At 45.1% G+C, this 17,016-nt stretch overlaps 1 protein-coding gene across 1 annotated transcript in view; it reads right to left on the reverse strand.

Annotated features, from left to right (window-relative positions):
- Positions 1-17,016, reverse strand: part of LOC311243589 (suppressor of tumorigenicity 14 protein homolog) — a 60,033-nt gene that overhangs the window by 33,130 nt on the left and 9,887 nt on the right. Inside the window, exons 2-5 of the mRNA XM_084332875.1 lie at positions 9,222-9,384; positions 1,777-1,907; positions 800-870; positions 59-249 (exon numbers count right to left, since the gene is read on the reverse strand). Coding sequence (XP_084189001.1) covers positions 59-249; positions 800-870; positions 1,777-1,907; positions 9,222-9,384 — 556 coding nt within the window. The remainder of the gene's footprint in view (positions 1-58; positions 250-799; positions 871-1,776; positions 1,908-9,221; positions 9,385-17,016) is intronic.

A 17,016-nucleotide genomic window follows, 5' to 3' on the forward strand; every position in this document is an offset into this window, starting at 1 on the left:
GATGTTGACGAGAAGTGAAAGAGGGATAGAAGTAAAGGGACTGTGGATTGTGATTTACCTCCAGACACCACACTGTTGATGTTCAGAGAGCTGGGGGACCTATAGCTCATCAGCCGACCCTGCTGGTGGCCTGCTGATTGCCCCAGAGACTCGATGGCTTCATCCACCGAAGACTCTCTTGCTACTGGGATGTCAAACTCTGACTGGTAGTACGCCACCATGCTGTCACCCGTCCCAGCGTCCCCTTCACTACACACACCACCAGCAGACAACATGGAGGAATGAAACATCACTGAGAGATCGTATTAAAGCAGTGTTTCTTAAACTATACGGGTGGGGCACCAATTGGGTTGAGGGCGAGTTTCTTTTGGGTCCCTCCGTGACACAAATATTAATTATGTTCTAATGAGCTTGGGTTAAATCTTTGGGTCCCGAGCTGATATACTGCAAGTTTAATAAACAATTTCCTCTCTAGGATAGCTTTCTACTGAATGCACAGAGAAGAAATTGGTATCTATCTGCTTGTCTGACTCTGGAGAATACAGTAAGCACATTTCCCATAATGTTGGCATGTTCCTTTTAAAAGACAGATGATGTGAATTTGATAAATATATGAAAGCCGGGAAAAACATCAAAATAAAGATTAATGCTTTAGAATAAATCTGCTTTAGAACATATAATACCTGACCAGCCACGTGGGACATTCAGGAGGACAATGAAAATACGATGAACAAACCATTATTCATTATTCACAACATGTGTTCATAGAATGTGTTCTTGATTTAAATGTGATTGGTACCTGAAGGTATGGACTGTGGCTCTCACAAAATATTTGGACAGGTCAGCATCTTTAGCATAAAGTAATTTCAGCTGAAAAGAAATGCAGATTAAAATATTAATGACGAAAAGAAGAGATAGAGAGAAGTCAGACAGATTTCATTCCAAACATGACAATGGGCTAATCCTCGTCAAATAAAACGTTGTTACCTCATGGCATGCTCAAAATGTTCCAATGATGTAATAAGCCAAGTTCTGAAGACAGCCATTAACGTACATTTACATTTTACATTTAGTCATTTAGCTGACGCTTTTATCCAAAACGACTTACAAGTTCTGTACGACAAGTCAACAGGAAGGGTACAACTCTTTCAGATGAGTAACAATGTTCATCAAACAGTGCTGAAACTTGGGTGCTGCAGTGTTCAGTGCATAGTAGTAAAGATATAGTAGGAAGAGCATGATAGAGGACAGTAGGAAGATTTCTCTTTTGATAATTCCAGATATTGATTGAAGAAGTGTGTTTTTAGTCTACGGCAAATGATTGGGCGAGTTTCGGCTTGTGGAGCGAGGACCGAGAATAGGCGGCTTCTCTTTGATGACCCTCCCGGGGCTCGGATAGGAGTGGGTCTGAGGCGGCCAGAGGATGTATATAATACAATTCCCGACGTTCAATTTTTCCAAAACGGTCGACTTTCAACTGATAAACGTCACAGCAAAGTCTTGAAAATATTTAGTGATCTAGCCTCCCTAATATCCATAGATAAGCGTTGGTGCGTAATTAGCAAGGCTGCATCCCCGTTTTTCTTTTGGCTGTTGCTGGGAACCTTCAATAAACCAGTAGTAGATGATCATGGTGTTCTTGGGGGCACATAGTTGACAAGATAATTGACAATATAGCTTGGTCCTGTTCCATTTAGGGCTTTGTACTGTATATATATTATTACCTTATAATAATAGTGAAATAGGACTATTCTTCCTGTCATTCAGGAGGCCTACCTGCGTGGTGACCTGTGAGGCCAGGTTTATGAACTGGGAGGTGTTTGGGTCCTCGTAGGCTTCAATGTATTTCTGGTTGGAGATTCCCATGGAACCAATATACAGCTTCTTCGCTCTGATGTCTCTACGCACTGCAACATGAAGGGAGAGGAGAGGGACGGAATTAGGGCTGGCCGATCAATTTTAATTATAATTTTGACTTCCCACCATCATGAAAACAAGATACAAAATATTATTGTGTTGCATGCCATGTTGCTCTCATTTTGTCTTGTGTTGTAAATGCAGCGCACCCTTCCTTCACAGCAGCCATAATCCAGCAGCCATAGACGGAATACATTATGTCATTAATTCATTCTCTAAACAGGGTGGGTGTTAGGGGTTCCATTCCCTGTGTAGCTCAATGGTTAGAGCAAGGCACTAACACTGTCAGGGTCATGGGTTCCATTCCTTGTGTAGCTCAGTGGTTAGAGCAAGGCACTAACACTGTCAGGGTTAGTGGTTACATCCCCTGTGTAGCTCAGTGGTTAGAGCAAGGCACTAACACTGTCAGGGTTAGGGTTATGGTAAATGGCTGCTTTTTTATATAGCGCTTTCATCCAAAGTGCTTTACAATTTGTTACTCACATTTTACCCATTCACTCACACATTCACTCACACATTCACACACCGACGGCGGAGGCAACCATGCAAGGTGCCAACCTGCTCATCGGGAGCAATTAGGGGTTAAGTGTCTTGCTCAAGGACACATCGCCACGCTGCCCAGGAGGAGCGGGAATCGAACCAGGAACCTCCGGATTGCCAGACGACTGCTCTACCTCCCAAGCCACTAAGAGCCTCCACCAAATGGCCTCTTTTTATTGCAGAAAAACCAGTCCAGTCCAGACCAGACCAGACCAGACCAGACCAGACCAGACCAGACCGCGTCTATGCTTTTACCAACCGGTTCGTGTTTCCGGGTTCCCGTTTTGCGCTCTGATTGGCCACTGACCTACGCTAGTACGCCCCCCTTGCTATGAGCGTAGAGAGAGAAATAATGCGTGGACACTTTGAAATGGGTACGCCCTACTGCCTCCAGAAACAGCTGTTTCCGCGTGACTTTATGTGCGCTAAAGTTCAAGTTTAAAGTGCTTAGAAATGCCGGTAAATGCCGGTTCATTCATGCTTTGAGGCACGCTTCCTGACAGGATTTTATAATATTGTATTTTATAATATTGTAGCTTGACAATTTTAAGAAACTACGCTCTCAGCTGAGAGTCAAGAAACGACGCTCTCAGCAGTCATCTTATGCAGCATCACTTTTCACATCAAAACAAAAGTAGAACTGTAATGTGGAGTGGACTTAAACGTGATCCTCCAAGTGATCCTCCATTTTCCAGCACGAGGGTGGGTGGGACGTAGGACGTGTAAAAGCGTGTGTCCTTCCTTGAAACGAAGGAAGGATTCAAGGATGAGTCATGTTGGCGTGTCATGTTGCGGACCAACACAGGATGGTTCAAATGAATTCATTAAATGTGCTGCCCATGAAATTGGCATTCATAGTCCCATGAATACAGAGGTGCTTCACACTACTGACCGACGCAGCTGAGCTGAGAGTGGCGTTTCTTAAAATTGTATATTATAAAATCCTGTCAATACAATATTATAAAATCCTGTCAGGAAGCGTGCCTCAAAGCATGAATGAACCGGCATTTACCGGCATTTCTAAGCACTTTAAACGTACCAGAACTTTAGCGCACATAAAGTCACGCGGAAACAGCTGTTCCTGGAGGCAGTACTGTGATATGCATTTCAGTGTCCTGCTACGCTCATAGCGAGGGGGGCGTACTAGCGTAGGTCAGTGGCCAATCAGAGCACAAAACGGGAACCCGGAAACACGAACCGGTTGGTAAAAGCATAGACGCGACCAGACCAGTCCAGTCCAGTCCAGTCCAGTCCAGACCAGACCAGACCAGTCCAGTCCAGTCCAGTCCAGTCCAGTCCAGTCCAGTCCAGACCAGACCAGACCAGTCCAGTCCAGTCCAGTCCAGTCCAGTCCAGTCCAGTCCAGTCCAGTCCAGACCAGACCAGACCAGTCCAGTCCAGACCAGACCAGTCTAGTCCAGTCCAGTCCAGTCCAGACCAGACCAGTCCACACCAGTCCAGTCCAGACCAGACTAGTCCAGTCCAGTTCAGACCAGTCCAGACCAGTCAGGTCCACACCAGTCTAGTTCAGTCCAGTCCAGTCCAGACCAGACTAGTCCAGTCCAGACCAGACTAGTCCAGTCCAGTCCAGTCCAGTCCAGTCCAGACCAGACCAGACCAGTCTAGTCCAGTCCAGTCCACACCAGACCAGACCAGACCAGACCGCGTCTATGCTTTTACCAACCGGTTCGTGTTTCCGGGTTCCCGTTTTGCGCTCTGATTGGCCACTGACCTACGCTAGTACGCCCCCCTTGCTATGAGCGTAGAGAGAGAAATAATGCGTGGACACTTTGAAATGGGTACGCCCTACTGCCTCCAGAAACAGCTGTTTCCGCGTGACTTTATGTGCGCTAAAGTTCAAGTTTAAAGTGCTTAGAAATGCCGGTAAATGCCGGTTCATTCATGCTTTGAGGCACGCTTCCTGACAGGATTTTATAATATTGTATTTTATAATATTGTAGCTTGACAATTTTAAGAAACTACGCTCTCAGCTGAGAGTCAAGAAACGACGCTCTCAGCAGTCATCTTATGCAGCATCACTTTTCACATCAAAACAAAAGTAGAACTGTAATGTGGAGTGGACTTAAACGTGATCCTCCAAGTGATCCTCCATCTTCCAGCACGAGGGTGGGTGGGACGTAGGACGTGTAAAAGCGTGTGTCCTTCCTTGAAACGAAGGAAGGATTCAAGGATGAGTCATGTTGGCGTGTCATGTTGCGGACCAACACAGGATGGTTCAAATGAATTCATTAAATGTGCTGCCCATGAAATTGGCATTCATAGTCCCATGAATACAGAGGTGCTTCACACTACTGACCGACGCAGCTGAGCTGAGAGTGGCGTTTCTTAAAATTGTATATTATAAAATCCTGTCAATACAATATTATAAAATCCTGTCAGGAAGCGTGCCTCAAAGCATGAATGAACCGGCATTTACCGGCATTTCTAAGCACTTTAAACGTACCAGAACTTTAGCGCACATAAAGTCACGCGGAAACAGCTGTTCCTGGAGGCAGTACTGTGATATGCATTTCAGTGTCCTGCTACGCTCATAGCGAGGGGGGCGTACTAGCGTAGGTCAGTGGCCAATCAGAGCACAAAACGGGAACCCGGAAACACGAACCGGTTGGTAAAAGCATAGACGCGACCAGACCAGTCCAGTCCAGTCCAGTCCAGTCCAGACCAGACCAGACCAGTCCAGTCCAGTCCAGTCCAGTCCAGTCCAGTCCAGTCCAGTCCAGTCCAGACCAGACCAGACCAGTCCAGTCCAGACCAGACCAGTCTAGTCCAGTCCAGTCCAGTCCAGACCAGACCAGTCCACACCAGTCCAGTCCAGACCAGACTAGTCCAGTCCAGTTCAGACCAGTCCAGACCAGTCAGGTCCACACCAGTCTAGTTCAGTCCAGTCCAGTCCAGACCAGACTAGTCCAGTCCAGTCCAGACCAGACTAGTCCAGTCCAGTCCAGTCCAGTCCAGTCCAGACCAGACCAGACCAGTCTAGTCCAGTCCAGTCCACACCAGACCAGACCAGACCAGACCGCGTCTATGCTTTTACCAACCGGTTCGTGTTTCCGGGTTCCCGTTTTGCGCTCTGATTGGCCACTGACCTACGCTAGTACGCCCCCCTTGCTATGAGCGTAGAGAGAGAAATAATGCGTGGACACTTTGAAATGGGTACGCCCTACTGCCTCCAGAAACAGCTGTTTCCGCGTGACTTTATGTGCGCTAAAGTTCAAGTTTAAAGTGCTTAGAAATGCCGGTAAATGCCGGTTCATTCATGCTTTGAGGCACGCTTCCTGACAGGATTTTATAATATTGTATTTTATAATATTGTAGCTTGACAATTTTAAGAAACTACGCTCTCAGCTGAGAGTCAAGAAACGACGCTCTCAGCAGTCATCTTATGCAGCATCACTTTTCACATCAAAACAAAAGTAGAACTGTAATGTGGAGTGGACTTAAACGTGATCCTCCAAGTGATCCTCCATCTTCCAGCACGAGGGTGGGTGGGACGTAGGACGTGTAAAAGCGTGTGTCCTTCCTTGAAACGAAGGAAGGATTCAAGGATGAGTCATGTTGGCGTGTCATGTTGAGGACCAACACAGGATGGTTCAAATGAATTCATCAAATGTGCTGCCCATGAAATTGGCATTCATAGTCCCATGAATACAGAGGTGCTTCACACTACTGACCGACGCAGCTGAGCTGAGAGTGGCGTTTCTTAAAATTGTATATTATAAAATCCTGTCAATACAATATTATAAAATCCGGTCAGGAAGCGTGCCTCAAAGCATGAATGAACCGGAATTTACCGGCATTTTTTATTTTTTTTTATTGATATTTTTGCACAAATCTTCCCATTATTCAAGATACATCTTTCCACAGCATAATATGCAACATCCAAGATTCGTCTTTTTCTTTTTTGTAACAACATACAAAACATGTAAGAGACTCATACAAACACATTAATAACTGACATGGAAATTAAAAAAGCACTTACAAAAAAAAAACATTACTATACATTGTGCATATATATCCCTGATATATATATATATATACGTCATACGTTACATGTAGACCGATCTACCTGCGAGCAGGTATGTGCTGCATCTTTTTTTTTTTTTTTTTTTTTTTTTCGTCTCAGCTACGTATGTGTGTGTCTCCTATATACTTGTGTATCCCCCTTATGTGTCAGTGAAAGCTTATATTTCAACTATGTGTATATGTAGGTGTGTGTATGCCTATTTCCTATAAATGAGTATGTGCATGTATGTGTGCCCCTGACGTGTATACCTTATCCTTGTGTATATGAGTGTGTGTAAACCTATTATGTACACATATGAATATGTGTATCCTAGATACTTGTATGTGGCTATACCTGTGCACATGTGAGTGTGATAGAGACAGTGACCGTTCCATAGACACACCATCCTGACATAAAATATATGTATATATATACATAATACATTATAAAGCACAAGTACCATCAGATCAAATCCCCTTTTTCATATTCATCCTTGATAATATTGTAATCCCATCTTAATCATTTGTCCCCAGACCGTTCAGTCAGGTGTAGAAAGCTGTCCCATATCTCAGCGAAAATATCCTCTCTCCCTGCGACTCTATACGTCACCCTTTCATATGATGCTGTCCGGAACATTAGTTCCATCCATTCTTTAAAAGTAATATCAACAGGTGATTTCCAATGTCGTAATGCAATTCTACATCCTGATATCATGGCCATTCTATACCACATTCCCCGGTATTTAGGCAGTTTAATCCCTTTCGGTACTATACCCAAAACACATGCCATTGGGGCGTTATTTATCTTCACATTCAGAACCTTACTTAGGAATATCACAATTTGATCCCACATTTTCCGGACCTTCTCACATTCGTACAGCATGTGCAGTAAAGTGCCTGTCTCCTTCTCACACCTCCAGCAGATGTCACTGTCCCTTAATTTCAGTCTGGCCAGTTTACTAGGCGTCCAATAGCTTCTGTTCAACACTTTGTAAAAAATAAGTTGTGATTGCGCCTCCCTAGAGAACTTACTCCATTTGGACACCAGTTTCTCCCACATTTCCTCAGTAATATCCTCACGTACATCGTTCTCCCAGCTCAATCTCAGACCCGCCAATTTGGGTGCATTGTATTCTCTTATAACATCATAAAATCTTGACGCACCGCCTTTCCTACGCCATCCTTTATAGAATATTTCTTGAATTGCAGTAATCGGGCCACACTTTGGTCCTCCTATTGATGACGATATACAATGTCTAATCTGTAGGAATTTATAAAAGTTTTTATTATCTATATCAAAATCCTCTTTAATATCCTCAAAAGGCAAGACCCCATCCTCCCCGGCTATATCCCCTAGTACATGTATCCCCCTTTTAATCCAATCGTCCCATATGACTGATTTCTTACCAATCTTTAGTTTCTTATTATACCATATAGAGGCTCTCGTAGTTAAATATGGGCTATCACCAGTCATTTTGTGCGATTGATTCCAAGTTTCCCTGATAAATGCCATTAAAGGGTTTTTAAAAGGTATAGGTCTGTCTGATTGTGTCAGGAAGGATTCCAGAGATGAGGGATATATCATTTCCTCCTCCATCCTGACCCAAGCAGGTGCCTCCTCAGACGAGTGATTCAGTTTGGAGAGCTGGGAGAGCGAGAATGCATAGTGATACCAGTCTAGTTTAGGCAGGGATAAGCCGCCATTTTCCTTTGCTGCATACATTTTGGCCCGTCCAAATAGTATTTACCGGCATTTCTAAGCACTTTAAACGTACCAGAACTTTAGCGCACATAAAGTCACGCGGAAACAGCTGTTCCTGGAGGCAGTACTGTGATATGCATTTCAGTGTCCTGCTACGCTCATAGCGAGGGGGGCATACTAGCGTAGGTCAGTGGCCAATCAGAGCACAAAACGGGAACCCGGAAACACGAACCGGTTGGTAAAAGCATAGACGCGACCAGACCAGTCCAGTCCAGTCCAGACCAGACCAGTCTAGTCCAGTCCAGTCCAGTCCAGTCCAGTCCAGACCAGTCCAGTCCAGTCCAGTCCAGTCCAGACCAGACCAGTCCAATCCAGACCAGACCAGTCCACACCAGTCCAGTCCAGACCAGACCAGTCCACACCAGTCCAGTCCAGACCAGACTAGTCCAGTCCAGTCCAGACCAGTCCAGACCAGTCCAGTCCACACCAGTCTAGTTCAGTCCAGTCCAGTCCAGACCAGACTAGTCCAGTCTAGTCCAGTCCAGTCCAGACCAGTCCAGTCCAGACCAGTCCAGACCAGTCCAGTCCACACCAGTCTAGTTCAGTCCAGTCCAGTCCAGACCAGACTAGTCCAGTCTAGTCCAGTCCAGTCCAGACCAGACCAGTCTAGTCCAGTCCAGTCCAGACCAGACCAGTCCACACCAGTCCAGTCCAGTCCAGACCAGACCAGACCAGTCCAGACCAGACTAGTCCAGTCCAGTCCAGACCAGACCAGTCCAGTCCAGTCCAGTCCAGTCCAGTCCAGTCCAGACCAGACCAGTCTAGTCCAGTCCAGTCCAGACCAGACCAGTCCACACCAGTCCAGTCCAGTCCAGACCAGTCCAGTCCACACCAGACCAGTCCAGTCCACACCAGTCTAGTCCAGTCCAGTCCAGTCCAGTCCAGTCCACACCAGACCAGTCCAGTCCAGTCCAGTCCAGTCCAGACCTATATATACTGTACAACAGAGATTACACAGACACTGACAGAAGCCACTCACGGTGAAAGTGCCAGACCAGTAGTCCTGTGACGAGAGCCAGAGCAGCCGCAGCGGCGACCAGACCCACGCCGATCCAGACCTTCCTCTTCCTCCCTCTCTTCTTCTCCAGCTGCTTGGCGTTATTAGCAGGGAGGAACTGGAGAGCAGTGTCCCACTCGTCGTTCTGCAGGCGGGGGGGGGGGGGGGGTGCACATGGAAGGTGTCTGTGTATTATGTCTGTTTATAATTCATAGCCTGTATCAAGTTTTCCCCTGGGTGGAGGCGTAGATTAATCTGGTAGGAGAAATCTACAAACACATGTTTTAGTGTACCACATGAATGGTGCCAAATGATTTGCAATTTAAACAGCTGTCCTGTCATAATTAGCACATGTAGAGCTGGTTAAGAACTGGGGTGAGTTCGCGGCGCGCGAACCTGATTTTTAAGGGCCCTTTTCGGGGTTTTGGTGATAACATATTGAATATTGAACTATAATAATCAGTGCAGGAGCTCACTTATCCTTGAAAGACACTTTTATCACTGACTTAAAAGGCCCACACATCTCCATAAATGTTCAGGGGGGAGGGAATAAGTGCTTACCCTACAGACCCCAAAAAGTGCTGTATATTCTGTATTGTTTAATATAAATGCCTTTTTTATTCCAATCCCGATTGTATTTGAGATTCCCAAATCCCATCGGACTTGACTTTGTGTCCCTCAGTGAGTGTAATACCAGCATTCAACTGTATGCGTCACAGCGGTTTCTATCATCATCATCATCATCACCACCCACGCTATGCATAAAATATATAGGTCCGTGGAGAGGCACGCTGAGGAGGCCGTGCAAACTGCAATGGAATATGGGGCATCTCTCTCTCTTTACCTAATAATTGTATTCTATCCTGACATTTTTCAGTTGAAAGGGCAGTCTATATGCGTAACGGTAAAAAAATATATATATATATATATTTTTTTTCTTTTCTTTTTTCAAAAATGGCACTTTTTTATGAGGCTCAAAAAGGCAGGTGCTCAAGCACCCCTTGGGCTCTATGTGTGCACGTGCCTGCTTTGCAATATAAGTTAATCAGTATTATTCAACTAAGTTGTACATTTGTTGTAAGCTGTTTGTCTTCATTAAACAGGAACCTCACTCAACGGTGAATACTGCCTAGACTTCTCCTCACTGAACCTCACTCAACGGTGAATACTGCCTAGACTTCTCCTCACTGAACCTCACCCAATGGTGAATACTGCCTAGACTTCTCCTCACTGAACCTCACCCAACAGTGAATACTGCCTGGACTTCTCCTCACTGAACCTCACCCAACAGTGAATACTGCCTGGACTTCTCCTCACTGAACCTCACCCAACAGTGAATACTGCCTGGACTTCTCCTCACTGAACCTCACCCAACAGTGAATATTGCCTGGACTTCTACTCACTGAAGCACGCTAATAACTTCTCCCACAGTGGCTGATTGCTGGTCAGGATAGTCTCTACAGAAGGAGTTGTCAAAGGTGTCTTTTAGTTTGTTGGATATGACCGCATTATCTGTTCCCCACAGACGCTAGAACTGGCCCTGCGTTGCTCCTGTAGCAGACTGAAATAAGCAGCCTACACAAGTCCTTTACCTAGAAGTACAAGTAGAAATATCCTGGTGGAAAAGCTCTGGTAAAGGTACCCAGCTGAAGATTCTTACTTATATACTTAAAAGAACACGCCAACATTTTGGTAAATTAGCTTATCGTCTTCTCCAGAGAGACACAAGAAGATACCAGTTTTCTCTCTGTGCGTTCAGTAGAAAGCTATCTGGCTGCACGTTAGCCTAGCTTAGCACAATGAATGGAAGCGGACATGGCCGGTTAGCCTAGACATTGTCCAACTAACACCTCTCCATCGGCCATGTCCCCTTCCATTCATTGTGCTAAACTAACGTGCAGCCAGATAGCTTTCTACTAAACGCACAGAGAGAAAACTGGTAGATCTATTGTCTCTCTGGACTAGATGCTGCACGAGAGCACCAGTATGTCATGTATCCAATCAGGTACAGTTCACATGGGGAAATGGGAAGTAGGGAGGGGATACATGCATGCAACATGTAAACAACAACATTAATTTTGGACCCGCCACATTTTTCTAAATGATACATTCATTAATCAATATTTTTTTGGGGGGGGTAAAGGTGTATACATTTTCAGTAGTTTGTTGAACAATTCCATGGGAAAAAAAGAACATATTTATACGAATTGTTATTGAATATGGAACATTTCCAGTAGGTATGACTGCACCTCCAAGCCACCCTTCCCCTGTCTCCCTTGTTTCCCCCCCCCCCCACTGTACTTGTGCTGTATCATAACAATACATTTGAATCTAATCTCGTTTTGAGATCAGTCGCAAATCGCTTCCTGTTGAATGGATCGATTGAGTGCAATGCCGACCCTCTACTTTCCCCCGTTTACACTTGTCTTCACAGCCTAGAATATGACACGGCCACTGATGATGTCACGGTTCGCAAGGAAAAACCAAATAAAATTCGGTTCCAGTTGAGCACCGATTTTTCACGTTCCGAACCAATTATTCCCGGTGTGAACGCGCCGGCCGGTTCGAGACTACGTTCGGGAACCGGCTCCAGCACGGAGCCCGGCCGGTGTGAAAGGCCTGTCTCTCTCTCTCTTTCTCTCTCTCTCTCTCTCTCTCTCTCTCTCTCTCTCTCTCTCTCTCTCTCTCTCTCTCTCTCTCTCTCTCTCTCAATCAAGCAGGAGTGGATCCAGGTGTGGGGAGTCAGGCCATCAGCTGTTTCCAATCCAATCAACCCTGCCATAAAAGACTGTTCACAACTCTTCCACTTTGCCAGATCATAGACTTACTTAGTCATGTCCTTTTCTTTTTTCATTGAGATATCAGCGTGCGTGCGTGCGTGTGTGTGTGTGTGTGTGTGTGTGTATGGGGGAGGAGGATGGGGGGTTCATTGGGAGGAGGGAGGAGTTGTCGTAGCCTGGAGTCTTGTGTTTGTGTTTACCATCTCAGATGACAGACAGGTCCTGAAGGTTATTCATTGTCTGAGGCAGGTGATATACAGATGCCATAGTAAAATCACTGAGTTACTCTCTACCTCTGGCTATAGGAATATCCTCTCTGACACTGAATGTACTGAGTTACTCTCTACCCCTGGCTATAGGAATATCCTCTTTGATACTGAAGGTACTTAGTTACGCTCTACCCCTGGCTATTCATTGTAATATCCTCTCTGATACTAAAGGTACTTAGTTACTCTCTACCTCTGGCTATAGGAATATCCTCTCTGATACTAAAGGTACTTAGTTACTCTCTACCCCTGGCTATAGGAATATCCTCTCTGATACTGAAGGTACTTAGTTACTCTCTACCCCTGGCTATAGGAATATCCTCTCTGATACTAAAGGTACTTAGTTACTCTCTACCCCTGGCTATAGGAATATCCTCTCTGATACTGCAACGCACTGCTCGCTGGCCTCCCGGCCACTGCCACTAAGCCTCTTCAACTCATTCAGAACGCAGCGGCCCGCCTGATCTCAAACCTACCGAAGTCGGCCCATGTCACCCCACTTCTTAGGGACCTGCACTGGCTCCCCATTGCTGCACGAATCCGCTTCAAGGCCCTCGACCTAGCATACCGTGCGGCAAAGGGAACCGCTCCTGCCTACCTCCGGTCAATGGTCTCTAACTACACACCCTCAAGACCCCTACGCTCTGCATCTTCTGGCCGCCTCAGACCTACTCTTATCCAAGCTCCGGGAGGGTCATCAAAGAGAAGTCGCCTATTCTCAGTCCTTGCCCCACAATGGTGGAATGAACTACCCACCCCAGTTGGGACAGCCGAAACACGTCCAATCTTTCGCAGTCGACTAAAGACGCACTTCTTCAACCATTATCTGAATTTAAAAAAAAAATGTAATCTAACCCTAACTAACCGTACTGTCATGCACTTGTCCTAATAAACTAACCTACACTGTAGCACTCAACACTTTGATGAACATTGTTGCTCAGCTGATAGAGTTGTGCCCTTCCTGATGGCTTGTCGTACAGAACTTGTAAGTCGCTTTGGATAAAAGCGTCAGCTAAATGACTAAATGTAAATGTAAAAGGAAATGATACTAAAGGTACTTAGTTACTCTCTAACCCTGGCTATAGGAATATCCTCTCTGATACTAAAGGTACTTACTGAGTTACTCTCTACCCCTGGCTATAGGAATATCCTCTCTGATACTAAAGGTACTTAGTTACTCTCTACCCCTGGCTATAGGAATATCCTCTCTGATACTAAAGGTACTTAGTTACTCTCTACCCCTGGCTATAGGAATATCCTTTCTGATACTAAAGGTACTTAGTTACTCTCTACCCCTGGCTATAGGAATATCCTCTCTGATACTAAAGGTACTTAGTTACTCTCTACCCCTGGCTATAGGAATATCCTCTCTGATACTAAAGGTACTTACTGAGTTACTCTCTACCCCTGGCTATAGGAATATCCTCTCTGATACTGAAAGTACTTAGTTACTCTCTACCCCTGGCTATAGGAATATCCTTTCTGATACTAAAGGTACTTAGTTACTCTCTACCCCTGGCTATAGGAATATCCTTTCTGATACTAAAGGTACTTAGTTACTCTCTACCCCTGGCTATAGGAATATCCTCTCTGATACTAAAGGTACTTAGTTACTCTCTACCCCTGGCTATAGGAATATCCTCTCTGATACTAAAATCACTTAGTTACTCTCTACCCCTGGCTATAGGAATATCCTTTTTTTTTTTTTTTTTTTTTTTTTTTTTTTTCTCCATTTTCCTCCGATTTTCTCCCATCCCAATGTTAGTCGTATGCCAATTCCCAGTCCCTTCCTGGTCGCTGCGCACTTACCCCCCACAGTCAGATCATCTGGGAGAGTGGAGGCTACCACGTGCTTCCTCCGACACACGTCCAGCCAATCACCGCTTCTTTTCACCTGGCAGCGCGGATTCTCATTGAGAGGGCGTAGCGTGTGGGAGGACCACACTATCCCCCTCACGTCCAATCCGCGCTTAGCAGGCGCCCCGACCGAACTGTAGGAGTCGCTGTTTACAATGACCCGGACCCACCCCGCCAGCTTCTCCCACCCTCTGATACAGCCAATTGTATCAGTGCAGACGGCCAGCCAAGCTGGTGACAACCCCGGAGCTGTGAGCTGGATTCGAACAGGCAAATCCAGCTCAGCTCCGGGGCTGGTGACGAACGCAATCTCCGCTCGGCCACCTAACCGCCCCAGGAATATCCTTTCTGATACTAAAGGTACTTAGTTACTATCTACCCCTGGCTATAGGAATATCCTCTCTGATACTAAAGGTACTTAGTTACTCTCTACCCCTGGCTATTGGAATATCCTCTCTGATACTAAAGGTACTTAGTTACTCTCTACCTCTGGCTATAGGAATATCCTTTCTGATACTAAAGGTACTTAGTTACTCTCTACCCCTGGCTATAGGAATATCCTCTCTGATACTAAAGGTACTTAGTTACTCTCTACCCCTGGCTATTGGAATATCCTCTCTGATACTAAAGGTACTTAGTTACTCTCTACCTCTGGCTATAGGAATATCCTTTCTGATACTAAGGGTACTTAGTTACTCTCTACCTCTGGCTATAGGAATATCCTCTTTGCTACTAGGGGAGCATGTTAGATCCTGTCTGCTGTAATATTTGAAATATTCACAAATCCAGCCACACCCTTTAAATAAAGTATGAAACAGTCAGTCTGTACAGACGTCAAACCGGAACAGTTCAGGGAGTTGACAAGTCTGTCTTTATCACTAAAAAAATCTGTGCAAATCTCCACAGGTGGCAGCCACACAGCAAACAAAACACACCTACAATATTTAACAAATAGACTATTACACACTATTACACCATTACACACTATTATACTATTACACACTAGTATGCTATTACACCCTATTACACTGTTAATCTAGTACACTATTACACACTATTGCACACCATTACACATTACACACTATTACACATTACACACTATTACACATTACACACTATTACACTTTCACACTATTACATGGTTACACTATTACACAGTATTACACAGTATTACACACTATATTTATTATATATATTTATTTAAATTATTCATCTTCCACTGCACTGTTTTTTGTCCTGTGTCTGTTATTGTGAAGGGGGGAAAAAGGCACACACTGTAATGCCGCAACAATTTCCTATGTGTTTACACAAATGGCTTAATAAAGGAATCTGAATCTGAATCTACAGTATTAATACAGACTATTACACGGTAAGGTAAATATATTTCTCAGGTTTGGTGGAAGTCGGATCAGGGGATACACTAATTTGAGTATTGAACGTTTGGCCTGATGGTGGCGCTAGAGGAAAGGTCTGTCACCAGCATCAATGTTTCCTCTTCCTCTTGGGGTCATGAATGTGCACCGCAAATTTGAAAAGATGCTGATGAAAACTGTTAGATACACTATTGTGAAATCTTACATTTAACCTGATGGTGGCGCTAGAGGAACGGGGGAGATAGAAATTGGCACCAGCCTCCAGCATCACATGCAAACTATTCAATTTACTTACATAAGCTGCATTAATAGTGTTATAATGGGGGTTCACCGGGTTACGTCAGTCAGACCTTCACCTGCAGTGTCCTATGAGAGACACCTACTTAGGTAGTATAATGAGTAACAGCTGTGTGTTGCACTTGACCTGTATTGCTTTTGACAGCGTGAAATAAACATCACAAAAGAACATTTGGACTGGACCTTTACATTATTACATTGGCGACGAGGATGAACTAAACAGCTTGGAGTTTTGGCCGAACGTTAGAAAAATGACAACGTATGGGAAAATCCAGGAGTTTGATCAAGAAACAGATGATTGGCAGCAGTACGTGGAACGTCTGGAATTCTACTTTGTGGCTAACAAGATCACAAATGCAGGACAGAAGCGAGCCATATTCCTGAGTGCATGTGGAGGAAAAGTCTACGCTCTGCTGCGCGATTTGTGTCTGCCGGGTAAGCCAGGAGATTCGGACTTGACAGGGCTATTGAAACTGTTGAGTGATCACTTCACGCCTAAACCCAGTGCCATTGTGGAGCGTTTTAAATTTCATTCGAAAACGAGACAGCAAGGACAGTCTGTGTCATCATTTGTAGCCGAGCTGAAGAGAATCACTGAACATTGTGGGTTTGGCGCTACGTTAAATGACATGATTCGAGACAGACTGGTGTGCGGGATAAATGACGATCGCATTCAAAGGCGTCTGTTAACAGAACCGGATGACAGACTCACGTTGGCCAGGGCTATTGAGTTGGCAATCACTATGGAAACAGCGGCTAAAGATATCGCGGAGCTGCAGCAAACGGGAGTGGAGGGATCCATTCATAAATTACAACTACAACCTGCAGCACCGGAGCGCAGACCACCGTCGGCAGAAATCGGATGTTACAGATGTGGAGGAAATCACGGGCCGGCGGATTGCCGATTCATAGATGCAGTTTGTCACAACTGCCAAAGACGCGGACATTTAGCTCGAAAATGCCGCAGCCCCAGGCAGGTCAGACAGCCCAGACAGAACCGGGGAAATGGACTGGGTGCAACCCACACAATGGAGTATGAAGAGGAGGATTGAGGATTATACACACAATCTGTATAATCTGGATGATGGAGAGAGAGTGGAGCCATACAGAGAGCAAGTGTCGGTGAATGGACATGACATTGACTTTGAAGTAGACACTGGTGCAGGTATGACTATTATGAGCAGTGATGCCACAGATTACTTGT

The sequence above is a fragment of the Notolepis coatsorum genome (genome assembly GCF_963971535.1).
Source record: "Notolepis coatsorum genome assembly, chromosome: 17".
Classification (NCBI taxonomy): Eukaryota; Metazoa; Chordata; class Actinopteri; order Aulopiformes; family Paralepididae; genus Notolepis; species Notolepis coatsorum.